This window comes from Bufo bufo, chromosome 7 (assembly GCF_905171765.1).
Source record: "Bufo bufo chromosome 7, aBufBuf1.1, whole genome shotgun sequence".
Lineage (NCBI taxonomy): Eukaryota > Metazoa > Chordata > Amphibia > Anura > Bufonidae > Bufo > Bufo bufo.
In genome coordinates, this window is record NC_053395.1 from 156,895,927 (window position 1) to 156,923,532 (window position 27,606).

Sequence of the window (27,606 nt, forward strand, 5' to 3'; positions counted from 1 at the left end):
AAAAATTATTGAATTTTTGGTACATTTTAAAAAAAAATGTTTAATGTCACCATCTGTACTAAAAATGTGTACATAATCCTGCAGTTTTCACACTGGCCACTAGGCCTAAAATATGTTAAAGGAATTGTCCCACGAAAAAATATTCTACAGCTTTCAAACCAGCACCTGGATCTGAATTCTTTTGAATTGCATGTAATTAAAATGTATTATAGCTAATGGGTTATTCAATAAAATGTATCTGTCTAGCGCCACCTGCTGTCTGTTCTTTTTCTTATTTCTTTGTCCTGCTCACTGAGATGGCCGCACATGCTCAGTTTCATCCTTCAACTGCCGCCTAAGCTGTGATAGGGAGAGCATGGACACGCCCCTGAGCTGCAGTACACGCCCCTTGAGCAGTCAGCTTGATATAAATCTAGCAGAACAATCAATGGGGAGATCTCTGGATCCATGTGAGGTACAGGGCTGGTTCTAGCTTTGTTAGAAAGGTATTGCCATATACTATAGGATGTCTGAACAGCTACATGGACCATAGATACAATGGACAGAAAGGGATTCATTGACATATAGGAGAGTTTTCTAGGCATGCTCTGTGACCTGTGAAGAGGTGTTACCTGTCATTGTAGTTCTGTCTATGACGATAATGAGAACAGCTACTGAAAGCTACCCTGTACAGAACAGAAAATCACAACCTATTATTAGATCTAGTGGCCACTGTGAAAATTGCTGGATTACAATAATTTTTTAAAAATCTAGATAGTGACATGAAATAAAAATAAAAACTTACCAAAAATTCTTAAAAACAATATATTGAAAACCTGATTTAAACAAGGTGATTTTATGATTACACATTCCATTTAATTTCAACATTAGCTCCATCCTTTATAAACCAAATTAGATGAATACTGGGATGGGATGAATTTGATAGAAGAAACATATTTTACCTGTGTCTGAAAGGAATTAAAAACTTCCTGAAGCAATTACAATATGTTCAACTTGTTAAATGGGTTCTCCTGGATATTCATATTGATTGATTTTACTAATAAAGACCTTTCCTCAGAATAGGCCATTAGTATCAGATGGGCTGAAGTCGGACACCCGGGACCCCACTAATCAGCTCCATCCTTTGTGTAGTGTAAGGAGATATAAAGTGGGTACCTTCTTGCTTCGTAGCTGACTATGTAGATCCACCAGGTGATGAATTTTGTATTCCAACTCTGCAATCTGAGACTGGAGCCAGGTCCAACGACTCCCAACATCTGCTCTTCCCGAAAGCCAGTTCCATTCAGCATTACTGTGAGCGGATACAAATACAGTTCTCAAAGTCTGACGCTCATATCTATTCACCTGCCATTTCATACAAGAGTTTTTAATCTCAGAGATACTATACCACCATTCAAATCATAGTGTTTCAATTCTGAATAAAATAATTAGCTTAATGTCGTTAAAAAGGACCTGTCACCAAAAATGCAATGCAATCTGTAAGCACCGTGTTGTAGAGCAGGAGGAGCTGAGCAGATGGATATATAGTTTTGTGGGAAAAGATCAGTAAAAATTGCAGGTTTTACTGAACCTTTCTCCTACAAAACGATATCATTCTGCTGATCTTCTGGTGCTTTCAGATTGCACTGCATTTTTTGGTGACAGGTTCTTCTTTAAGACCCAGGAATTCAAAGGCTGAATGTCCACAGTTAAAGGGAACCTGTCACCACAAAATGCAATCTGCAGGCAGGCATGTTATAGAGCAGGAGGAACTATTGATACAATAGTTTTGTGGGAAAAGGTTCAGTAAAACCTGGTAATGTATTACATTTATATCTCTGATTTTTCTAAGGGCTCTTTCACAACGTGCGTTGTTCTGTTCCGGCATAGAGTTCCGTCGTCGGGGCTCTATGCCGGAAGAATCCTGATCAGGATTATCCTAATGCATTCAGAATTGAGAGATATCCGTTCAGGATGCATCAGGATGTCTTCAGTTCCGGAACGGACGTTTTTTGGCCGGAGAAAATACCGCAGCATGCTGCCGCTTTTTGCTCCGGCCAAAATCCTGAACACTTGCCGCAAGGCCGGATCCGGAATTAATGCCCATTAAAAGGATCCGACGTTTAGCTTTTTCTGAATGGTTTACCATGGCTGCCAGGACGCTAAAGTCCTGTTTGCCATGGTAAAGTGTAGTGGGGAGCGGGGGAGCAGTATACTTACCGTCCGTGCGGCTCCCCGGGCGCTTCAGAGTGACGTCAGGGCGCCCCACGCGCATGGATGGACGTGATCGCATGGATCACGTCATCCATGCGCATGGGGCGCTCTGACGTCATTCTGGAGCGCCCCGGGAGCTGCACGGACTGTAAGTATACTGCTCCCCCGCTCCCCACTACTACTATGGCAACCAGGACTTTAATAGCGTCCTGGCTGCCATAGTAACACTGAACGCATTTTGAAGACGGATCCGTCTTCAAATGCTTTCAGTTCACTTGCGGTGTTACGGATCCAGCGGGCACCTCCGGCAAATGGAGTACACGCCGGATCCGGACAACGCAAGTGTGAAAGAGGCCTAACTTAAAGGGGTTGTCTCGCCTCCTGATTTTAGCCCTCAACGCATGGCTCTGGGGGCACTTCCTGAGCTGTAGTGGGGGTGATGCCCCTTACTGTGAGTGATAATGTAATCCTGCCCCTTGCCTGTACATGCGTGCTCCCGAGACTGGAAAACCCCTTTAAAATGGTTCTCCAGGAATTAAGAAAATTTAAATACTTAAATATTACTTTATTATAAATATATTCCCAAATACCTTTTATAAGTTATAATGATTTGTTTTGTCTAGGGAGAAATCATTAGGAGAAATAAAAATGCAGCCATCCTAGTAGTACACACAAAACCTGTCCTAATCACACATGAGGACAAATTCCTTCACAACATTGAGCTAAAGAGATGCCTCTTCCCCCTCTCCTACTCAGGGATTATGATCCTGAATACAGCTAATAAGATCTTCAGCTGAAACTCTGTGGGAATGGAGTTTATGAGGAGACATGAAGTACAGAGAAAGAGAGCAAAGACAGGACAGATTGTGGTAATGTGGTGCTGTGGTAATGGAAACTGTATACAAGTGCGGCTGCTCTTTACCCCCACCCTCGTCTCTGTACTTGATGTCTCCTCATAAACTCCATTCCTAGAGAGATTCAGCTGAAGATATTATCAGCTTTATTCAGGATCAGAATCCCTGACAAGTAGATCAGAGAGGAGGATGAGGCAGCTCTTTACCTCAGTGTTCTGAAGTCACTTGTCCTGTGTGATTAGGACAGGTTTTGTGTGTACTAATAGGACGGAGGCCATTTTATTTCTGCTGATGATTGTTCCCAAGACAAAACGAGCCGCTATAACTAATGAAAGCTATTAGGTAATATATTTATAATAAAGTAATATTTAAGTATTTCCAGTCAGTTTATTTTCTTAATTCCTGGAGAACCCCTTTGAGTTAGAAAAAGATATATACCGTAAATGTACAATTTACAAGTTACACTGAACTATATATCAATCTGCTCATCTCCTCCTGCTCTATAACATGCTGCTTCCAGATTGCGCTGCATTTCGTTGTGACAGACTCTCTTTAAATTTCACCTTGGAATATAACCTTCTAAGAGTACTTTCACATTAGCGGCAGGGGAGTCCGGCAGGCTGGTCCGGCGGGTGAACAGCCTGTCGGACCCATCCTGCCGCTAGTTCACGTGTGCCACCGGACTGCCGCTCCGTCCCCATTGACTATAATAGGGGGGGGGGCGGAGTTCTGGTGGCAGCGCACGGCGAGAAGCAGCCGGAATAAAAGTATGACATGCAGTACTTTTAGTCCGGCTGTCTCTCGCCGTGCGCTGCTGTGCTGCCGCCGGGACTCCGCCCCCATCATAGTCAATCCGGTGGCACGCGTGAACTAGCGGCAGGACGGATCCGACAGGCTGTTCACCCGCCGGAACAGCCTGCTGGACTCCCCTGCCGCTAGTGTGAAACTAGCCTAAGGGTCAATATTTAATTTTATATTTTGGCCATTTTTTTGGAGGGGAAAAAAAAAAAAGGCTTTAATGTGGTAGCAAGAAAGAGCCGGTATCTCTTGATTTTTTTTTACACTTTATGTCATGGAAAATGGGGAAAGCAATGGAAAAAAATGGACTTCATTTCTTCCTTTTGTAATTTAATACAATTAGTTTAACCAGCCAGATATATGTCACAAAGTAATCCTGCACTTTGCCCCATCTACACCATTGCTATAATGCCCAAGAACAAAGGGGGTCATTTATTAACACTGGCACTTTAGACGCCGGTCTTAATGACCCCGTGCGCTGGATCCACATAACTTCTGTGCGTCCACCTCCAGTCTAAATCTACATCAGCGTCCTAGCTGTCTTAAATATAGACCATTTCTGTCAGTAAATGACCCCCAAAGATCTCCATTTTTTCTGGTGCACCTTCTGCTTTTAGGTGGTATGTGTGATCTGTAAATGGGTGCAAATGCCTCCATGTACAAAAATATTGTGTGTGTGTTTTAAGAGCAAATATGTGCAGGGCCAGGAAAACAAAATAAAGAGTGACAGTAATAACTGGTGCAGATTTAAAAAAATACAAACATTCAGTAATATAGACAAATTATTACGGTATATGTCACAGAAAATACCCCCATAGCACACTACCACCTTTGCAGTTGATAAATTCAGGCCATGTAAGCAGCGGGAACTCCCCCAAACCCTGGAAATAACCAACTTTCTGCCTGGGATAACACGAATTGGCCGGGGCTCGCTCTGAAAATTAGGGACTGTTGGCAAATATGCCATGCCGGTGACAGTGGGATGAGGATGGTGGTCCAATTTTTGTTATTTCACAGGAGCTTATTTTTCTTTTTTATTATTTCTTCTTTATTTATTTTTTCTACATGTTTATTTACTTACTTTTTGCAGTGTTCTAGTGGCCTAAGGCTACTTTTACACTAGCGTTTTTGCTGGATCCGGCAGGGTTCAGCAAAAACGCTTCCGTTACTGATAATACAACCATCTGCATCCGTTATGAACTCATCCGGTTGTATCATCTTTAAAGGGAACCTGTCATCAACTTTATGCTGTCCATACTAACGGCAGTATGAAGTAGAGACAGGGGAGTTGATTTCAGCGGTCTGTCAATTAAAAGTTAAAAGTAAGTGGTTGCCGAGAACCAGCATCACAATCATTGCAGACTGGGCCTGGAAAAGAGTCTCGCCACCCGAGAAGAGTCCTGGTTATTCATACATTCCTGCTCTCCTGCCCACCTGCTGATGACTGACAGTCTTTCTTCTACCTAGTTTTCTCCCTTTCTCTCTAGGAGAGAACTGCCAATCATCAGCAGATGGGCGAGAGAGCAGGAGATTATTAATAACCAGGACTCTTCTCAGGTAGATTTGACTCTTTTCCAGGCCTGGGCTGCAATGATTATGATGCTGGTTCTCGGCAACCACTTACTTTTAGCTCATGAGTGACACACCGCTGAGATCAGCATTTCTGTCACTATTTTATGCTGCCCCCAGTGAGGTCGGCATAAAGCTGATGACAGGTTCCCTTTAACATAGCCAAGATAGATCAGTCATGAACTCCACTGAAAGTCAATGGGGGACGGATCCGTTTTCTATTGTGGCAGAGAAAACAGATCCGGTTTGCTCTACAGTATGGGAACGCAACTAAACGGAACGGAATGCATTTTGGAGCATTCCCTTCTGTTCAGTTTTGTCCCCATTGACAATGAATGGGGACACAACTGAAGCGTTTTTTTCCGGTATTGAGCCCCTATGACGGATCTCAATACCGGAAAACTAAAACGCTAGTGTGAGAGTAGCCTAATGACTGCTGGTCATTAGATCACTTTAAGTAGTGATCTGTATACACAGGATTGCTAGGATAACATACAGTCAGGTTCATAAATATTGGGACATCGACGCGATTCTAACATTTTTGGCTCTATACACCACCACAATGGATTTGAAATGAAACAAACAAGATGTGCTTTACCTGCAGACTGTCAGCTGTAATTTGAGGGTATTTACATCCAAATCAGGTGAACGGTGTAGGAATTACAGCAGTTTGCATATGTGCCTCTACTTGTTAAGGGACCAGAAGTAATGGGACAATTGGCTTCTCAGCTGTTCCTTGGCCAGGTGTGTGTTATTACCTCATTATCCCAATTACAATGAGCAGATAAAAGGTCCAGAGTTCATTTCAAGTGTGCTATTTGCATTTGGAATCTGTTGCTGTCAACGCTCAAGATGAGATCCAAAGAGCTGTCACTATCAGTGAAGCAAGCCATCATTAGGCTGAAAAAACAAAACAAACCCATCAGAGAGATAGCAAAAACATTAGGCCTGGCCAAAACAACTGTTTGGAACATTCTTAAAAAGAAGGAACGCACCGGTGAGCTCAGCAACACCAAAAGACCAGGAAGACCACGGAAAACAACTGTGGTGGATGACCGAAAAATTCTTTCCCTGGTGAAGAAAACACCCTTCACAACAGTTGGCCAGATCAAGAACACTCTCCAGGAGGTAGGTGTATGTGTGTCAAAGTCAACAATCAAGAGAAGACTTCACCAGGATGAATACAGAGGGTTCACCACAAGATGTAAACCATTGGTGAGCCTCAAAAACAGGAAGGCCAGATTAGAGTTTGCCAAACGACATCTAAAAAAGCCTTCACGGTTCTGGAACAACATCCTATGGACAGATGAGACCAAGATCAACTTGTACCAGAGAGATGTGAAGAGAAGAGTATGGAGAAGGAAAGGAGCTGCTCATGATCCTAAGCATACCACCTCATCAGTGAAGCATGGTGGTGGTAGTGTCATGGTGTGGGCATGTATGGCTGCCAATGGAACTGCTTCTCTTGTATTTATTGATGATGTGACTGCTGACAAAAGCAGCAGGATGAATTCTGAAGTGTTTCGGGCAATATTATCTGCTCATATTCAGCCAAATGCTTCAGAACTCATTGGACGGCGCTTCACAGTACAGATGGACAATGACCCAAAGCATACTGCAAAAGTAACCAAAGAGTTTTTTAAGGGAAAGAAGTGGAATGTTATGCAATGGCCGAGTCAATTACCTGACCTGAATCCGATTGAGTTGCATTTCACTTGCTGAAGACAAAACTGAAGGGAAAATGCCCCAAGAACAAGCAGGAACTGAAGACAGTTGCAGTAGAGACCTGGCAGAGCATCACCAGGGATGAAACCCAGCGTCTGGTGATGTCTATGTGTTCCAGACTTCAGGCTGTAATTGACTGCAAAGGATTTGCAACCAAGTATTAAAAAGTGCAAGTTTGATTTATGATTATTATTCTGTCCCATTACTTTTAGTCCCTTAACAAGTGGGAGGCACATATGCAAACTGTTGTAATTCCTACACCGTTCACCTGATTTGGATGTAAATACCCTCGAATTACAGCTGATAGTCTGCAGGTAAAGCACATCTTGTTTGTTTCATTTCACATCCATTGTGGTGATGTATAGAGCCAAAAATGTTAGAATTGTGTTCATGTCCCAATATTTATGGACCTGACTGTAGATCGTTTCCTCCCACCATGCTCCTCTCCACCATCAGACTGCTGGAAGCCTGCAACCTCATCAAGCCGTCACACGCTTCCATGGCAAAAATGCATAAGGGAAGTTTCCCGCAATTGGGAGATAATCCTTTCAGTTAGCTGTCGCTTTTTAATGGCAGAGTGGTATGCAGTGCAATCTCCATTAGACAGGATCACGTGAATTAACGCCACTTCAGCATGGGAGATACGTGGTAAAAGCGGAGCATGGCCACTCCATATTTTGCACATATTATAATAGTGGCAGACTGTGCATCTCTTGCCACCACTTTACTGCAAGTGAGAGATAAAACATCGTTGTTCTCTGTATCACATATCGTTGCATTATAGATTTGCCATAAATTTGCGATTGGCTATCTGTCTTTGCATATATTGTCTTTGCATATATTATTATATTGTTAAATTGGTTATCACATCCACACAATTGCTATCTTGTGTAGGGTGTTTATTGTGGTACTTGTGGTTCGCTGCGGGCATCCTCCACTGTATGCATTTTTGCTGGGGATGGCCATTAGTAACAGGCCACAAGTGCAGGACTTGCTCCCCTATATATATGCACAACTGCATGTGGGTTTGAGCACTTCCTGCCTGTTTAATACCACGCCAATTTTTCAGTTTGTTGGTAGGAGAAAGTACTCCAGTATAATCCACATCCATAATCACTATTCCGCCTCCTTTATCAGCACTCTTGATCACCATTTCTCTATTTTCTCAGACTCGTTACTGCTTTTATTAGATCCGGGCTTAGGTTATTGGATACTGATAGGTGGAACGCACATGCGCTCCACCTGGTTATATTGTATTGGCGGATCGGAGGTTTATAGTTGAAGAGCCTTGTTAATCTGCCTATGGGGGTAGATTAAGATGATATAGGGTGCGTTCCACCTATCCTATCCTTCCACTTCCGCGTTTCACGGCACCGAGGCCTATTTTCTTATTCATTGGGCCCCCGAACTATATGATATATATATCCGGAACACCCCCTCCCTACAACCAATATACGCAAGACCTCATTTCCGCCCATACACTCTAATTCAGGCGGGAGAACACCACTATTTAAAGAGACAAGGTAGTACTGTCTCTCTATGTCTGTTTTGTACTTTGTTCTTATTACTGTTTTATTGCTCCTGAAGAAGGGGGATCTCTGTATTCAACCCCTGAAACGCGTTGGACAGAATCTTTAAATAAAGAAATTGATCAGAAGCCACCACGGACTGTGCTGACATCAATATCTACCATTCTACGGGCGATTCTGGCTAGGGCGGTATCGGGCTCCGTAGGTGTCTTGAGTTTATCCTACGGACCACCCCCCCCAGTGAAGTGAGTCAATAAGCTTTTAACTTGTTAATTTTATATTCCTTTTATGTATCGTAACAATTGCTATTTGAAACCTATCCTCCATTTAAAGAAGGTTGATCTAAAAAATTACTATAACCTACATCACCTGGCGACGTTAAGACCAGGGCTGTGTAGTCGGAGTCGAGGCGTTGGAGTCGGAGCATTTATCTACCGACTCCACAGCCCTGGTTAAGACCTGCCTATTATCTACACCTACCGATTACGTTATCACCTTATCTATAAGCTCAATAAGCTATTCATCCTACTATTTACCACAAATCACCACTTCTTTTCTGTAATAAGGTTTGGCGCTCCTTTCCTGTGGATAAAATAAAAAACGGATATGGCGAAAACATAACGGGTACAGTTTATGAGCCCATTATGTAGCGCCTCCGTTCACTTCTATCTCTTTTTTGCTTACACGCAGACTGGTATCTACGTTGTCACCCCGGTCGCAGCCTTCCCACATGTTCTGAATTTCGGTTTCTATATCTTATCTATCTTTTTAACCAACAGTCCTCACACCGATCACGTTTACTCCTACTCCACTGGCGCCTCTAGTTTTTCTTATCTTTCGGATAACTATTCCCTAAGATTTGATTAGCCCTCACTTTTTGAATCCCTTTTTACATATCCACGAGGGAGAACCACAGGGAAACACGGAGATTGTGGCACCCAGGATCGCAGGGGAGCTCTTACAGACTACTACATTAGTGCAGTGTGGAGTGGACAGTCATGTTGACCTCACACTATTTTTCCAGAATTAAGGGGGAAAATTTTTTTGGGGCGATTAGAACAAATGTCCTGCAAGGAGAACATGATAAAGCCTCTGCACTGAGCCACATAGGTCGAGCACTGAACGACATCTCCGGGTTTCCATGGCACGGCAGGTTACTCAGCCAAACCACCGCTGGGAATAGAAGCGCTGGTAAGCACTTTTAATATGACCTCGGAGACCAATTAATTTACTCAATAGGTCTACATCCATCCATCCTGAATCACACAGCACCAACATAAAGCTGTTCTTTTGACAACCGTCCATATCATTGATTAGTGACGGATAAAATATGGGATAATGTACCATGTACCTCCTGCTGTGAGTTAGGGGGCATCCTATATAAAGCACATGGCTGCTGCAGAGTAACGACACATTTACACTAAATTCTCACAAGCATATTCAGTCAGTGAAATACGCTCCTTTCCCGGACTGACCGCTGCCACTTTGATACAATAATGATTTAGAAAGCTGTGTATTCTGGCTCAGGCACAGCGGTCCTGAATTGTAGTCCCAAGATGCAGTCAGTACTATTCAGTAAAGCCGAGGCCGGGCAGGGACACACAGCATTATAAACTACAATGCTGTGAGATTGTGTCACAGGAGCCGCGTTCAGTCCGGAAAATACTGCCGTCACATGGAGCCTATTCCACTTCTGAAATTAGCCTTATACAGACAAATGACCGGGCCGATTATCGGGAACGAACAATCGTACAAAAAACATTGCTTCTTAGAATCAGCCCAAATATTTGGGCTCAATTGTTGGCTGGTCAAATTGATGACGTGGCACAAAAAATAAAAATAAAAGATCCTCATTTCCCTTTAGTACATGGCCCTGTGTAAACAAATGGTGAAACTGCATGGGGGAGATGAATGATCGTAGTAACAGTCATCCCCATCAGCAGCAATGATAGAACGGTATATAAACTATGACCAGGGATATCGGCCCGTGGAAACCTGTTTGTAAAGTGAGAAAAGCACGAGGTGTCTGTCAATTGCTGGTTAAAGGAGTTCTTTAGGAATGATTTGGCCGCCAGAAACCTGTCCTAGAATGTGAGCAGGACCTGCCTAGGGAGATTAGGGCGTGTGGCCTCACTACACATTACACTACTCAGCCATAGACATTAATGATGTGATCCTACCTACAATCTGCCATCATGGCTGAGCAGCCGGACAGGAAAACTCGGGGTATGCGCTGCCGATTCCTCATAGCTCATCAAGCACAGCACAGGCTTGGTCAGCCCTTTTACCTAAGCCACGTGACTTCACTGACCTAGGGTAAGTGGTGAGGCCTTCACAAACAGCTGATCGGCGGTGGTCTCGGGTGTCTGATCCCCACCAGATAAATACTGATGACCTATCCAGAGGATAGATCACCACCAGTATAAAAAAAGTCAGAAAATCCCTTTAAGATTGTGTAGCCTGTGCGATGGCCAACTGGAGTATGCATCCCTAATCCTACACTTGATGCCCAACATGGGATGCAGCTACATTCCCTACCTTATTCACCGAGTGACGTTATTGAGGCAACGACCAGGCAGCTTATACACTGTGCGATTGTTGAGCACTATGTGGTATATGATAATGGGGGTGCATCAACGTAGGGTCCGACATAAGGCCCATCCCTGGTTGAACTCTACATGCTCTTCCTCCAGACTGAAATACTAGCCAATGACACTATTTGTGGACTAAATATCTAAATCTCACTGCAAATGGTTAACACATTATTAACAGGATCCGCGGCCTCCCACTGAGCGGCCCGGTAGAACATTACATAGGAGACATTATCTCTGGGCCGTTGAGGCGGCTCAGGCATGCAGGAAGCTGTTTGCTTTGTAGATTCTGCTTTGCTAAGTGAACTTTGCTTAATAAACCATAACTATATGCAGGCTGCAACTTGCCATCGGTTAATTATACGCAGCGCAGGCCACCTAGTAGAGGGCGAGCCCCATACATGAGGGTTACACCACCAGAAGGTTCTTCTGTCCAAGCCTATCCTGACAACTGCTTGACAAGAAATCCAGGAGTTAACGTTTCCTTCAGACTTATCCAGAAGGCAAATCAGTGCTGGCCGCTGTTCCATCCGGCAGGATTATATCAGGCCAGGAGAAATTGAACAGGTGGTGAGACCAGTAAACAGATATAAGGAGGGCGGGGGACTGAGCTCGTGTCCATCCGGCAGTAACTAAAACCCCAATAATTCATTTTTGTACACAAAACTTTAAGTGTACGTCCAATTACAGCAAAAAATAAAATTTAAATCAGTGCCGCATCTGCTGTGAAGTCCCTAAGAGTGACATGTTGGATTTGTCATGGATTTTATGGCGGATTTCACCCTATACATTGCAAACGGTAGAACCAATGGCAGATTTCAGTGCAGATTACACCTGGATGTGTACTGTAAAATGCTGCCGATTTTCCACCTGCAGTGTAGGCGCCCCACGTGGATTATACCTTGGGGTACATCTAGGGCTGAAACGATTACTCAATTGAATCGAGTAATTTGGCAGAAAAAAATCCTTGATGCAAATTTTTTGCATCGAGGATTCATTTATGTCATGGGACCACAGAGCGTGAGTGAAGCGCTTGCTATTACTCACCGCTCCGTGGTCACCCGCCGGCCCGCACCGCACTTTGACTATGCAGAGATTCACCCCACTGAAAACAAAAACGGTAACACGCAGTTGTTAAAAGAGTCATCCCGATTCCCAAGAAAACGATTTATCACCTAGTGGTGGGACCCCTGTGATCCTAAAAATGAGGTCCCCAAGTCGCCTCTCTGAATGGAGCGTTACTGCACGTCCGCCAACCGCTCCATTCACTGCTATGGGACTAGGAGCGCTGTCCATTGGTCATCTGCCTGTATTTGGGGTTTTGTATTTGCTTTGCATTCGTATTACACTTTCTACGTTTCGGTGTCACTGCTGTAACACAAACTGCCCAAATGCATAATGAATCAACCTTTCCCAGAATGTGTTTGCTTAACCGTGGGAGACCTTGGATAAAGGGCATGTTTCTGGAAATGCTATTCACACTTGAAATGATCCATTAAAGTTTATAATTCAGGGGTTACCACGGAGAAGCACATCTTCTCTTTGGTTACACTGTCCCTGGGGAAATACCAATAAAAATATTATTAAAAATTAAGTATGTTGTAAAATCTGGCCGATCCAGGAAAAAGACAGAAGCTACTTGTCAAAAACGTATTGTGGGAATACATCTTTTTTTGGGCGGTGGAAAAGGAAAAAAACTGCTGCTGTTAGTTTATTAACTCCTATTTTTTTAGTCCCAGTTGGTTGCTTTTATAAGGCAGTGGTGTACATTGTATACCAATGTATTCTATTCTATTATGGTAACAGTGACAGGCAGTCTATTAAGCCATGTCTGTGGCACAGCCCAACAAGCATACAGTCATGGCAGGCATTGTTAGGCCCCCAGCTGGCATGGCAACACATCAGCGCCCCACAATTGCAGGGTTTTTAAGGGGGGGGGGGTATTTAACAGGACAGAGGGTGCTTCCTTTAACTGACAGAATGCCACGGTCGCTATTGACCATGGCATCTAGAGGGTTAAGTGGCAGGACTCCTGAAACGATATGGAGCCATGTATATGGCGTAGGCGGCAGAGACTGAGCAGACTCCACAAAATATGCTCCAAATCCGGTCTGCCATGTGCTGAGGAGCACCAGTCAAGCATGCACGCTGCCACTCTGTTGAAATGCAAGTCGATTTCTTTCTGCAAAGGGGATTCTGTTCTGCACATAGAAAGAAAACTTTTTCGGCAGCCAAAATGGGAGTTCGGGGCATTGATCAGCAGGTGCAGCGGAGTCCTCTCATAAGCTTTATAAAAGGGGTCTGTCCTGGTGACACATTCCCGTTAGCAGCAGTAAGCTGGCGCTATTCTTCACACAGACTGGCAGGAACAGTGATGTAGCTGAGATTGACAATCATTACTTTTAACCGCTGTTCCAATAGCCAAGTTCAGCTGTCTGGGAGCGCAGATGTAATACTTCACTGTTTAACAGACCAGAAATGAAAAAATTAGTTTGACAAGGTTTTTCCGGATGAGAAAAAAGGGGTCTGTCCTTATTCCCGGAAACAGTCCCTGGGATTCAGTTCCATCTGTCCCTGAACTTTATTGCAGCTTAGTCCCAATCACCTGATTTTTTCGGTTTTATACCTTTTAAATGCATAGACAATTCTGGGGGGGGGGGGGTCATACAATCTACGATAAAATGTTTTTTGTTTCTTTTTAATCCCATTTATTACCCTTCCTAAATCATTGTGGCTTCAACACAGAATTGTAAGAGGAGATCTGTGTCTGGCTGAACCTGGAGGCCGGGTGCCGGTTCCAATGTCAGTGGAGGTTTCCATCGTGGCCTAGATGGGGGTTAACCTGCGGACTCTGGGTTAGGCCGACTGGTTCCTTCGACCGGGTTAAAGTTACAGGCATGTTATAATTAGCGTTGGGCATTGCATTTTATTTTACAGGGTGGACTTTTCCTGAGTTGTATGCCAAGGACGGCACAGCGCAAACTTTGGGGAAGGTGTAAGGGAGTGGAGAACATGCCCATCATGCTTGGGAAACTGTGCTGGGTCATTTTGTTATAATAAAGTTTTTTAACAGTGGGAGGAGTTTGAGATGAGCACAGCCTGGGAAGAGTACTAGACAACCCCCTAGGAGTGATAGGAGGACGCTAGTGATTGGATTGTGTAACCCACCTGGGAGAAGTCCAGGGTGTGGCCAGTTATAGGTCACCATTCCCGCTGAAGTGTTAGTTTGGGTGGTCAGTGGTGGTGGCGGCGCGCAGCAGGCACGCAAAGAAGGGTGCACGACCCAGGGGAGCTGCCAGTGGCTGAAACTGCATAGTATCTCACTGGGGTGAAGTGCAGGGATAGGATGGTCCAGCCAACCGTGAAACAGAACTGATCTACCTCTCCTAACCACTACCTGGAGTGCCGTACCCTGGCCTGTCATTGGAAGACCTGTTAATTACTGTACACTTTTCAGAGCTCTGTTCCAAGTCAAAAGTTCTGTCTGGTGAGAGGTTCTATGACCCCCATTCATCGGTGAATCCAAGAGGGTGAAGGGCTCGGCTGAGTGCTATGCCCCTTCAGCTGTGTGTGGCTCTCCTTGGAGATGCAAGCAAAGTAGTCTATGTACGTTATACTGTCTAGGAGTCCGAAGAAGCAGAACTGAACATAGCTGAAGGGGCACGGTGCTCAGCTGAGAGATTCTGCCCTTCTGGTTCAAAGAGGGGGGGGGGGGGGTGTTATAATGCAGAGACCGCTGCATGTAAATCACCGAAAAAGGGCCCAGAGAACAGCCCTGCAGCATCTGGCGCATGCACAGTGTACTGGCCTTGTTCTCATCTGCGAACTGCACATGAGCTCAGTGTCATTAGACTGTAATACAGGCATCCTCAAACTGCGGCCCTCCAGCTGTTGCAAAACTACAACTCCCAGCATTCCCGAACAGCCTACAGCTATCAGCCTACAGCAGGGCATTGTGGGAGTTGTAGTTTTACAACAGCTGGAGGGCCGCAGTTTGAGGATGCCTGCTGTAATATAACAGAGTTATTCCCATCTGGACAAAAATGTCCATTAACTAGGTCTGTCTTGTCTTGTGCCCGCGGTGAATACAGAGATGGTTGCGCATGCACGTCTCTCTCCATATCTATGGGAACGCTGTGCTTCCTTATTTTCAGAACTACCATGGAAGTGAATACATAGAACTCTCTCCCTTTACGGCAGCCATGTGCTGGCACCCCATTCTTGAGATAGATGCTGGTCACACACCCATGAACATTTATAGCCTACCCTGTGGATATAACACGTCCAGATAGGAATACCTATTTAATGGTACAAGGGAGGCTTCTGACCGGACATGTTTAGAACGCCATTCCTCAGCAGTATAAAGCCATGCTGGTGGATAGTTACACAAACCTGGTGACAAGTTTCCTTTAACATTTCACTTACCAGTCATGAGCAAATTTAGGTTTTTCATCCCAGTCCTCATCAGAGCTGCTTTCTGTAACGTCCGAGTCCAACGCCTGCTGAATACTGCCTATAATCCCAGTGGTTGGCACAGAAAACCTCCTGGCAGCAGTGGGAGACACCCAGCTGGCCCCATGTTTATAGTCAACGCATGCACTTCGGGTCCATCTTGCTACCGGATCTGGATCTGAGTGTACTCCAGGACCTGACTTACCGGCGGAGCTACCGGGTACATTGAACTGTTCCATATTGCGTTTCACTAAGCCACCTATCTGTTGGCTACAATGGTCCACTGCATATTTCGCCAATAGCACCTGTAAGCGCTTCCTGGCCCTCTGAGCACGACCTAGGAGCTCCTGCTGCCGATTTAGACATTTCAGATGTAATAACTTTGCCTCCGTTTCCTTATCCACAGCGTTTTGCAGTTTTTCTCTCGTAGGTGAAATGCACCTAAAGTCCGGTAAAGCAGAATTAGTAGGAAACGGGATGGCAAGGCTTTCCCCATCTATTCGTCCATTCAATCTATGTACCCCTTCATCTTCCATCACAGATATATCCCATAGCTTGTTGACATCTGCTAGCACTTTGCTGACGGTACCTGGGAAAAGTTCTCTCTTCACTTTTCTTTCAGTAAGCAACGGGCGAGCATCGTGCTGTACAAGGAACCTCTGACTGTAAGCATCTTGCTCTGTCTTTGATGGAAAGCTACTATTATCCTGTACAATCATATCCGAGCTGGTCAATACAAAGACCGTTTGGTAATGTCCAGAAGAAAGTGATCCATCTTGCTGCAGGCCGGCAAAGTCTTCCTGAAGGCACAGGGCAGATTCACAATATGCTAGGCTAGAGTTGCTGTCTTTGGAACTGGTCTTGGAATTATCCCCATACACATTGAGATCGGCGCTCAAGCTCTTTATTCCAAGAGAAGGGGAGAAACGAACTCCAGGTTCTTGTGTTGCTGTATCTGTAAGAGCCGGGGTCATCTTTCCTGGTGGATGGAGTATATTTTAGCGGCTCTAGGACATAAAACACAACAGGAGCTTATGAGAAGATGTCACTATATACAGGGGGCACACCCCTTTCTGCTACGAGGGCCACATTGTCATACTAAACAATTATCAAGGTCTGCGATAAAACTATCTCAAAACTACCGGGAGAAGAGTGGTCCCCTTCTCCTACATCGGTACTCGAGAGAGGTGGGGAAGACCATAGGCGGACTGAGAACTATGGCCCTGGAAAAAAAAATTACCCCATATTGTAGGTAGGTCCAAACTGACAAGCTAGGTGGGCCAACACAAGTAGGCAGGGACAAAAGTAGAAGATGGGGCCTGCAATACTGTAGTGCAGAACAAAATACCACCCCAGCAGAACCAAAAACCACAGTGCAGCACAAAATACTGCCTCAACAGATGCAAATGCCATAGTACTGCACAAAATACTGCCACCCTCATCACAGTATTCAACTGTATCATTGTTCTGAGGACAGTGATAAAGTTGAGCTCAGGAGGGCACTAGCGGTGGTTTGCCAGCTGCATGAGTACCTGATGCTCCTAGCATTGAATACAAGGGTTTTCCGAGATTTTAATACTGGAAACCTATCCTTCGGATAGGTCATCAGTATCTGATCGCTGACCAGCTCCAACACCCGGGACCTCCACCGATGAGCTGTTTGAGAAGGCACCATGGCTCCTGTCAGCGTCATGGCCTTCTCCCTGCGTACCAAGCACAGCGTCGTACATTGTATAGTGGCTGCGCTTGGTATCACACTCAATTCTATTCGCTTCTATGAGGCTGAGCTGTGCCTAGACCATGTGACCGAAGAGTGTCGTCACTGGCCTAGGAAAAGCTGAGAGAAGATTGCGGCACTTACAGGAGTGCCGATGCCTTCTCAAACAGCTGATCAGTGGGGGTCCTAGGTTATGGACCCCCACCAATCAGATACTGATGACCTATACTAAGAATAGGTCATCAGTATTAAAATCTCAGAAAACCCCTTTAAAGGGCTTTCTCTTTTAAATCTCTTTCTAAGAGCATCAGATCATTATGTACCCAGCTGGCATCCATGAGGAGGGCTTGGTTAGCTGCCTGGGAAATTTCCCTGTAGAGTCTATGTCCAGTCCACCCCTGGGGAAGACAATGAATGCATGTGGCTCCTCCACTGACGATACTGGGCCTTGTATTTCACAAGGTCGATAAACTACAATGCAAAAAGCCACATGCAAAGACGGTCACCTCTCTAACTCATATACTCCTTTCTGGTGTGCTAAATGGGTCAAGGGACCACATTCTCCTCATACATGAGGACCCAGAGACAGTTACACAGTGGTCCATTAGTTCTTGTCCATCCATGCTGCTGAGATGTGTGCCACTTCTCGGGCATGGAAATTGTATATTCTTCTACTGGCACATAATGGGGGGCTGTCATTACTAGCACATAATGGGGGGGCTGTCATTACTGGCACGTAATGGGGGGGGCTGTCATTACTGGCACATAATGAGGGGGGGGCTGTCATTACTGGCACATAATGGGGGGGCTGTCATTACTGGCACATAATGGGGGGCTGTCATTACTGGCACATAATGGGGGGGCTGTCATTACTGGCACATAATGGGGGGGCTGTCATTACTGGCACATAATGAGGGGGGGGGGCTGTCATTACTGGCACATAATGGGGGGCTGTCATTACTGGCACATAATGGGGGGGACTGTCATTACTGGCACATAATGAGGGGGGGCTGTCATTACTGGCACATAATGGGGGGGCGCTGTCGTTACTGGCACATAATGGGGGGCTGTCATTACTGGCACATAATGGGGGGGCTGTCATTACTGGCACATAATGGGGGGGCTGTCATTACTGGCACATAATGGGGGCTGTCATTACTGGCACATAATGGGGGGCTGTCATTACTGGCACATAATGGGGGGCTGTCATTACTCGCACAAGGGGGGGCTGTCATTACTGGCACATGATGGGGGGCTGTTATTACTGGCACATGATGGGGGGCTGTTATTACTGGCACATGATGGGGGGCTGTTATTACTGGCACATGATGGGGGCTGTTATTACTGGCACATGATGGGGGCTGTTATTACTGGCACATGATGGGGGGGCTGTTATTACTGGCACATTATTGGGGGCACTACAGGGGCATCTACTGAGGCCACAAAGAAGGGGTGTTTTATATGGGGGGCTCTGTACAGTAGAATTTTATACTGGGACACATTATGGTGGGTACTATGAGGAAGGAAGGAGAGGAGTACTATGGGGTCATCTACGGGGGGCACTAAGAAGAGGTATTTTATACTTGCAAATTATGGGGGACACTGACGGCATCTACTGTGGCATTTTATACTGGTACATTATGGGGGGCACTAGGAGGAAGGGGGGAGAGGAGCACTATGCAGGCATTTACTGGGGGCACTATATAGGGGTATTTTATACTGGCACATTATGTGGGCACTATGGAGACATTAGCTCAACTGGGGGCATTACAAGGGGCTATTTTTTGCACTGTCACATTATAAGGAGAATTATTTCTACTGGGGGGGCATTACGGTGGGCTTTATTACTCCCCCATGGTATGACCCCCTAGTAGCAGCACCAGCCTCTCCCTGCTCTGCTATCCCTCTGCCCCTTCTCCAAATCCTTATTATGAAATCTTTCTCATTAGGATAAACACATCATCAGCTCCGCCGGGCCCCCGGTCAAAGTGTTAAAGTGGCGTCCGAGATCCCCAAGAGCCAAGTCAAGTAATTGTAAGTTTTCATGTGAAATATGTTTGTTATACACATATAGCCTACACTGTGCCCCACAATATACAGTATACCTCTACACTGTGCCACACAATGTACAGTATACCGCTACACTGTGCCACACAATATACAGTATACCGCTACACTGTGCCACACAATATACAGTATACCGCTACACTGTGCCCCACAATATACAGTATACCGCTACACTGTGCCCCACAATATACAGTATACCTCTACACTGTGTAGTCTGTTCTATAAGCACCATTGTTCTGTGGCGGCGGACAGAAAATAATCTGGAAGTGCCCCTCCCGATACCAGGCTCTGGATCTGCCACTGTTTGGGGGGGTCACAGAAGGAGATCATGGGCCATAGGTTGTGCCCCCCTGCTATAGACGAACCCAAAGCATGGGAACCATCATTATCTTGTTCAAAATTAGTTCCAAAAATATCCCACACAGTAATCTGCCGGTGTAACCCACACACAGACGTGGTTTATTATTAACAGCACGCTTAGACAAACATCATTGAAATATTTCCTTCAAAATCACTGGGGTAACAACCGATCTTATACAAGGGAAGGTCACGGTTTCACTGACGAAAAACATAGCGAGGAAACAGAACATCTTTGTTAAAGGGATTCTCCCGGATTAATAAATAACGTTTGCACTACACGTCCTGAGGGATCGTAACCTCCAGTGATTTGTAACTTGGTCAGGGGCTGTAGCTACATGGCCTACACATAGTTAGTTCATGGACTGCAATGACTACAGAGCAGGGGTGGACTGGGACCTTAAAATGGCCCTAGAAAAATAATTAAAAGTGGCCCCATGTTGTAGATGGGTCCAAACTGACAGAACTATTAGTTCACAAACACCCTATTGTGAGGGAGCAGCGTTGGGAATGTTTTGCACTCGCGCGGAAAAATCACGCATTTTCCCGCGACACACCCGCATCTTATCTAGCCCAAATCCATGACGCCCGTGTGAAAGAGGCCTTACAGTGCTCCAGATGGTGACCTAAATGGTTTGCACCTAGACCCTCCGCTGCTCTGCCTCTTTAAGAAAAAAAGGCTTTCATCCAGCAGACACACGCTGCAGATGTCTGCTGGGTGAAGATGTCTGCTTGCTGTCGGTGAATGCAGACGCTCATGCTTACATCCAAAACCTGCAATCAAGTGGTAAACGCCATGCTTTATCTACACTGATACATTGTAACGGAACCTCAGCTGTAATAAGTAGAATGTTAAGTTTTCAGTGTCCCAGTGGCTGACTGCAAGCAGAGAGTTTGAAAATAGTGAGGTAGTAACACACAGTGCATATGTACAGATGCTGAAAACCCATCCTCTTGACAGAGCTGTGGGTTTGTTACAATGTGTCAGTGTAGCTTGGTGCTGTACTCCTGGTGAGGGTAAGAGGGGTTGTACCCCAGCGCCTCTTAGTGGCTAAAAGGTTGGAGAGGAGAACATAGCCTCCAAATCTAAATTATGTGCTTTAGGCCTCATGCACACGACCGTATGTATTTTGCGGTCCGCAAAAAACGGATCTGCAAAAAATACGTCTGACATCCGTGTGCATTCTGTATTTTGCGGAACAGCTGGTCCCTAATAGAACAGTACTATCCTTGTCCGTAATGCGGACAATAATAGGATGTGTTCTATTTTTTTGCAGAACGGAAATACAGACATATGGAAACGGAATGCACATGGAGTACCTTCCGTTTTCTTTGCGGACCCATTGAAGTGAATGGTTCTGCATATGGTCCGCAAAAAAACAGGAATGGACACGGAAAAAAAATACGTTTTTGTGCATGAGCCCTTACTCTGTCAAGGAAAGTTTTTGTTTGGATGAGATTCTCGAAAAAGCAGACAAGCATCGGAGGCCTGGAAGCGAACGAGCCAGGACCCAGCACCTAGGGATTACCAACGCGAATCTGGCAAGTCTGACAGGTCATGGAAATGAGTGCACAACCCCTTTAAGGGTCCATTCACACGTACGCGAAATGGGTCCGCATCCGTTCCGCAATTTTGCGGAACAGGTGCGGACAAATTCATTTTCAATGGGGTCAGAATGTGCTGTGCGCATCCGCATTCACGGATCCGCATTTCCGGATCCGCCAAAAAATAGAACATGTCCTATTCTTGTCTGCAATTGCGGACAAGAAAAGGCATTTTCTATGAGAGTGCCGGCGATGTGCGGTCCGCAAAATGCGGAACGCACATTGCCGGTGTCCGTGTTTTGCGGATTCGCAATTTGTGAATCTGCAAAACACATACGGACGTGTGAATGGACCCACTGCGTGGGCTGAAGCTTAGAAAACCCCATGCTCCTAAGCATCCCAGCTACATTATATGTACAGGGTGGGCCATTTATATGGATACACCTTAATAAAATGGGAATGGTTGGTGATATTAACTTCCTGTTTGTGGCACATTAGTATATGTGAGGGGGGAAAGTTTTCAAGATGGGTGGTGACCATGGCGGCCATTTTGAGGTCGGCCATTTTGAATCCAACTTTTGTTTTTTCAATAGGAAGAGGGTCATGTGACACATCAAACTTATTGGGAATTTCACAAGAAAAACAATGGTGTGCTTGGTTTTAACGTAACTTTATTCTTTCATGAGTTATTTACAAGTTTCTGACCACTTATAAAATGTGTTCAATGTGCTGCCCATTGTGTTGGATTGTCAATGCAACCCTCTTCTCCCACTCGTCACACACTGATAGCAACACCGCAGGAGAAATGCTAGCACAGGCTTCCAGTATCCGTAGTTTCAGGTGCTGCACATCTCGTATCTTCACAGCATAGACAATTGCCTTCAGATAATACGAGATGTGCAGCACCTGAAACTACGGATACTGGAAGCCTGTACTAGCATTTCTCCTGCGGTGTTGCTATCAGTGTGTGAAGAGTGGGAGAAGAGGGTTGCATTGACAATCCAACACAATGGGCAGCACATTGAACACATTTTATAAGTGGTCAGAAACTTGTAAATAACTCATGAAAGAATAAAGTTACGCTAAAACCAAGCACACCATTGTTTTTCTTGTGAAAAGTTTGATGTGTCACATGACCCTCTTCCTATTGAAAAAACAAAAGTTGGATTCAAAATGGACGCCATGGTCACCACCCATCTTGAAAAGTTTCCCCCCTCACATATACTAATGTGCCACAAACAGGAAGTTAATATCACCAACCATTCCCATTTTATTAAGGTGTATCCATATAAATGGCCCACCCTGTATTTTAAATTTGGCAACTAAAAATTTCAGGTTAGGAGCCAATGGCTCCTTGATATTTTTTTAGCACTGCCTAACAAAGTCAGAAAATGCAGGTGGGCGTGACCCTGGAGCCCCGCAACAGTGTCCGATGGGGCTTCATAAATACATATTCAGCCCAAATACATATTCTGCAAAGGATTTATGCTGGAGAATGGTAGAAATACATTGATAAGGCTCCACACACGGGGTAAAAATGCTAGAATAACGGCATGCAGGGTTTTTTTGGCACTTGTGGTTTTTGTGACTTTTTGTGGTGTTCTTTGCACACAGTCTAAGGGCTCATGCGCAAGAACGTTTTTTGCGTTCCGTATACGGGCCGTATTTTGATTCTGTGTGCTATCCGCATCCGTTGCTCCGTTCCGTGGCCCTGCAAAAATTATTAGTCCTGTCCTATTCTTGTCCGTTTTGCGGACAAGAATAGGCATTTCTATATTGGGCCTCCTGTTCCGTTCCGCAAATTGCCGCAAAAAAACCGCACGGTCTTGTGCATGAGCCCTTAGACAAATGTACTATTGAGGCGCATGGAACTTTATAAATCCGGAGTATCATAAAAACCTGTGCCAGATTTATGCTAGAACTCAGTCTGTGCGCCAGAACTTTAGTCCACGCGCCAAAAATTGATCTGCGCAGCAAAAATAAGTGCCCATACACAAAAAAAACTATTTATTCTGTTTACACCACCTATAAATTGGCGTAGTTTTACTCTAAAAATGCGCATTTTCTGTGCATTTAAACCATGCCCCCTTTTAAGTAAAGCCACGCCTCTTCTGTGAAGCCCCGCCCCGTCAGTCAAAACATAAAATGCTTAGAAGAGTGTAGAACAGTTTGGTAAGTGTGATGCGTATCCTGCAGGTAAGTCTGGACCAGTGTGTCTTACCACTAGTGTTTTCTTCAGGGTGTGTTCCCCTATAAGGGCTCATGCACACAAACGTATTTTCTGTCTGTGTCCGTTCCATTTTTTTTTTTTTTTTTGCGGCCTGTATGCGGAATCATTAATTTCAATGGGGTCGCAAAAAAAAATAAAAAAATGAATCTGTGTGCATTCTGTATCCGTATGTCCGCAAGTCCGTTCTGGAAAAAAATACATGTCCTACTTTTGTCTATTTTGTGGACAAGGACGGGGAATTGTTACAATGGATCCACAAAAAAACGGATGCAACACGGACGTCACACGGATGTCATCTATTTTTTTTTAGCAGATCCGTCACTACCTTTATTCAGCAGGACCTGCGCTGACGTCACTACGTGGTGAGTGCGATTACATCATCAAAGGTCCTTTTGCAGGTCCTGAAAGAAGAAGAAAGAAGACGATGCCTGCTGCGCGATTAAGTGGATGTAATTTATTTTATTTTTTTAACCCCTCAAGGCACATTTTACTAAGCATTCTGTATTAAGAATGCTTTTATTTTCCCTTATAACAATGAATTTACTTTAATGGGGTCCGGGGTTGCTCATCCCGATCATCTCCTAGTGACCATGCGTGAAAATCGCACCGCATCCGCTTGCGATTTTCACTCAGCCCCATTCACTTCTATGGGGCCTGCATTGCGTGAAAAACGCAGAATATAGAGCATGCTGCGATTTTCACGCAACGCACAAGTGATACGTGAAAATCACCACTCATCTGCACAGCCCCATTGAAGTGAATGGGTCAGGATTCAGTGCGGGTACAATGCGTTCACCTCACGCATCGCACCCGCGCGGAATTCTCGCCCGTGTGAAAGGGGCCTAAGGCTAGATTCATATGACCGTATGTGTTTTGCGGTCCCCAAAACAGACAAGAATAGGACATGTTCTATTTTATTTTTTTGCGGGGCTACGGTGCGCTGTCCACATTTTTGGCGGACCCGTTGAAATGAAGGGGTCCGCATCCTATCTGGTAAAAAGTCGGAACGGACACGGAAACAAAATACGTCCGCGTGAATGTAGCCTTACATATTTTTTTACATTCATCTTCAAGGCAGATGATAAGTCTCCGTTTCCACATCTGTGACTAAAGAAGAAGCCTCGGAGGTAGAAGTGTCAGCAATGGTGACAATAACAAGCAGGACACATTCCTCCGCTCAGGAACCTAAAACACTGACATACAACAACCTCCTGGACATGAGCGCAGCACCGGAGGGTTAGTCACAGGAGCCGCTCCTCACCAGGACACAGCCTGGGAAGGGTCACAGAGTTTGCATATCAGATAGAGATGTACCAATAGCTTTGATCGTTTGGGGTCTGAGTGCTGACACCCCCACCGGTCGCTAGAATGAGGAGAGAGAAGTGCTCCCATACCCCGCTCTCTCTCCTCGCTGCAAGAGACAGGCTCAGTAGACGTTCTGTCTCCTGCGCTCACTATGGGACTATGGGAGCACTCCTCTCTCCTTGTCCTAGCGATCGGTGGGGGCGTCAGCAATCAGTCCCTCAATGGCATATCTCTATCACTGCGCCTACAGGACAAACATCAGAGAGCGCTGTCACCAGGGTCTGTGTAAGTAAGTAAGTAAGTGTGCCTCTCAGCCAATCACCGCTCTTACTGAAGCCCTTCCCCCTGGAGCTTTAGACCAGTGTGCCCTGGGACCTGTAGTTCCACTTCACTCCTTTTTGTCTGTCAGTTGTAGTTTTTCCAGCTGCTGCTTTCTTCCAAAAAACAGCGCCACATCCCTCCACAGGTTGTGTCTGGTACTGCAGAAATGTAGCTGAGCTGAAATACCAGATACAACCCATGGACAGATAAGACACTATATCTAGAAGATGCCATGTTTTTGTAGCTCCAGAACACCCCTTTAACTGGCACCATCATGTATGAGGTCACTGGACACAAGTGTGACGTGATGCGCCACATCGCGGACCTAATCTACATAGATGCCAGCCTAAGCCCCGCCCCTGCGCAATCAGGTGACTCTGGACTTCCCCGATCCTTGCGTACATAACGGGCAGCCATCCCCATCTTTCTTCCCGGGTGATGACAGTGAAAGTATGTGAGCGGGAATCTGACCGCGGCTCCTCAGGCTCACTCACCTCCTAGGTGCTCCCGGGCTCTGCTGCCTGACTCCGCGCCGATCGGGGTGTCCGTGCCCGCGGCGCCTTCTACTTTCAGCACCTTCTTTCACTCAGAGAAGAGTGTGCCCAACTGCCGCCCGGGGCTGCGAGTAAAGTAATACGAGCGAGACGGGAGACTCAGCCAATCAACAGCCGAGAGTCAACGTCCCTGACCAATGAGAGGGAAGATGCAAATGAGCGCGGCAGAAACGTCAGTGGAGAGCAAATGGAAGGCCAGGAAGACTTTCGTGCGTCCAATAGCTGAGGAGATGGGCGTGTTTACGTGACTTGGGATAAGCAATCTGTGCGGTGACGTGCGAGGAGTGGGAGCTCTTGGTGCGGGCGAAATAAGCAGCCAGTGATGTAAATATTATGAATGAGACATGTGGCGTCAGCGTCCTGCGGCTCCGTGTGAACAGGGGCCTGCGCGGCGGCGGCTGCGGAGCGCTTCCTCCCGTCACTGGGGGGGATTTCATAGTTTCCTTCATGCATATGTCCAAAATGATTAACCCTTGGTGATTTAACGTTTTTGCCTTTTCGTTTTTACACTACCTGACTTGGAGCCATAACTTTTTTTTTTTTTTTCCACATAGCGGTTTGAGGGCTTGTTTTTTGCAGGACTTTTGAATGACACCATTACATATTGTATTTGATATAGTGGGAAGCTGGAAAAAACTCCAAATGGGGGTGGAATTGGAAAAAAAAATGCAATTGTGCTGTAGTTTTATGGGTTTTGTTTTTAGGGCATTCCATATGCGGTAAAGCAGACTTGTGTCCTTTATTCTCCAGGTCAGTACAATTACAGCGATATCACATTTATACAGTTTTTCTTGTGTTTTAACACAAAAAAAAAAAAAACTTCAGAAAAACTTTTTTTTTTCTTTGCATTGCCATATTTTGACCCCCATGCATTTTATTTTTAGCATTCCATCAATGGAGCTGTATGAGAGCTTATTTTCTGTGGGGCAATCTGTAGTTTTTATTGATATTTTTATTTATTTTTTTGCACTATACGGGATAAATAAGTTTATATTTTAATAGTTCAGGCATCTTGGGAAGTGGTGGTGCATACGATTCTCTTTTTATATATTTATTATGGGTGAGGTGATTTGAATTTAAAAAACTAATTTTAAACTTTTTTAAGCTCCTTAAAGGGGTTTTCCTCTTCAAGAAATAACGCCACATCTGTCCAAGGGTTGTGTCCACTATTGCAGCTCAGCAACATGGAAGTGAATGGAGACTGAGCTACAAAGCTACATACAACCCTTGGATGAGGTGGTGTTCATGGCATAAAAACAGCCCTATTTTTCTAATCTTGGACAATCCTTTTAAGGGGAGCTGAACATGTAATTATTAGATTGCTTTTCTCATACACTAATGTGATTTAATACATTAGTGTATGGGAAATGCAGTATATTCCAATGCAGTACTGCCACCCACAGGCCTACATTGGAATATACCTGTGATAGGCCTGATAGCTTTGTATAGGCTCTTGCCTATCACCGCCAATGAACGGCTTCCCCGTTCTCAGTGTGGGTGAGCCGCCTGGGCAGCCTCAGATCACGTGGTGGCATCTGAGGGGTTAAATGTCTGCAATCTACATTATCACCGATTGCAGACATTAGCCCCGGGTGTCTGCTGGGTGAAACAGGGTCACAAGAAAAGATGCAAATTAACTGCTAAAGGTGTGAGAAGAATCATACGTGAAGCGACCAGGAAGCCATTATCCTCCAGTGCTGTCCTATGGTGGACCCGTGGCTGGATCAGTAACGGGCACAGAGTTTCACTTCAACTCAGACGCCAGCAAGGTGGAGGTGAGATACTGCTATGGGCTGGTA

At 45.2% G+C, this 27,606-nt stretch overlaps 1 protein-coding gene across 1 annotated transcript in view; it reads right to left on the reverse strand.

Annotated features, from left to right (window-relative positions):
• Positions 1-25,870, reverse strand: part of LOC121008802 (KAT8 regulatory NSL complex subunit 1-like protein) — a 44,152-nt gene extending 18,282 nt beyond the window's left edge. Inside the window, exons 1-3 of the mRNA XM_040441496.1 lie at positions 25,748-25,870; positions 15,685-16,718; positions 1,156-1,291 (exon numbers count right to left, since the gene is read on the reverse strand). Of these exons, the coding sequence (XP_040297430.1) occupies positions 1,156-1,291; positions 15,685-16,685 (1,137 nt within the window). The 5' untranslated portion in view covers positions 16,686-16,718; positions 25,748-25,870. The remainder of the gene's footprint in view (positions 1-1,155; positions 1,292-15,684; positions 16,719-25,747) is intronic.
• Positions 25,871-27,606: the final 1,736 nt, after the last annotated feature.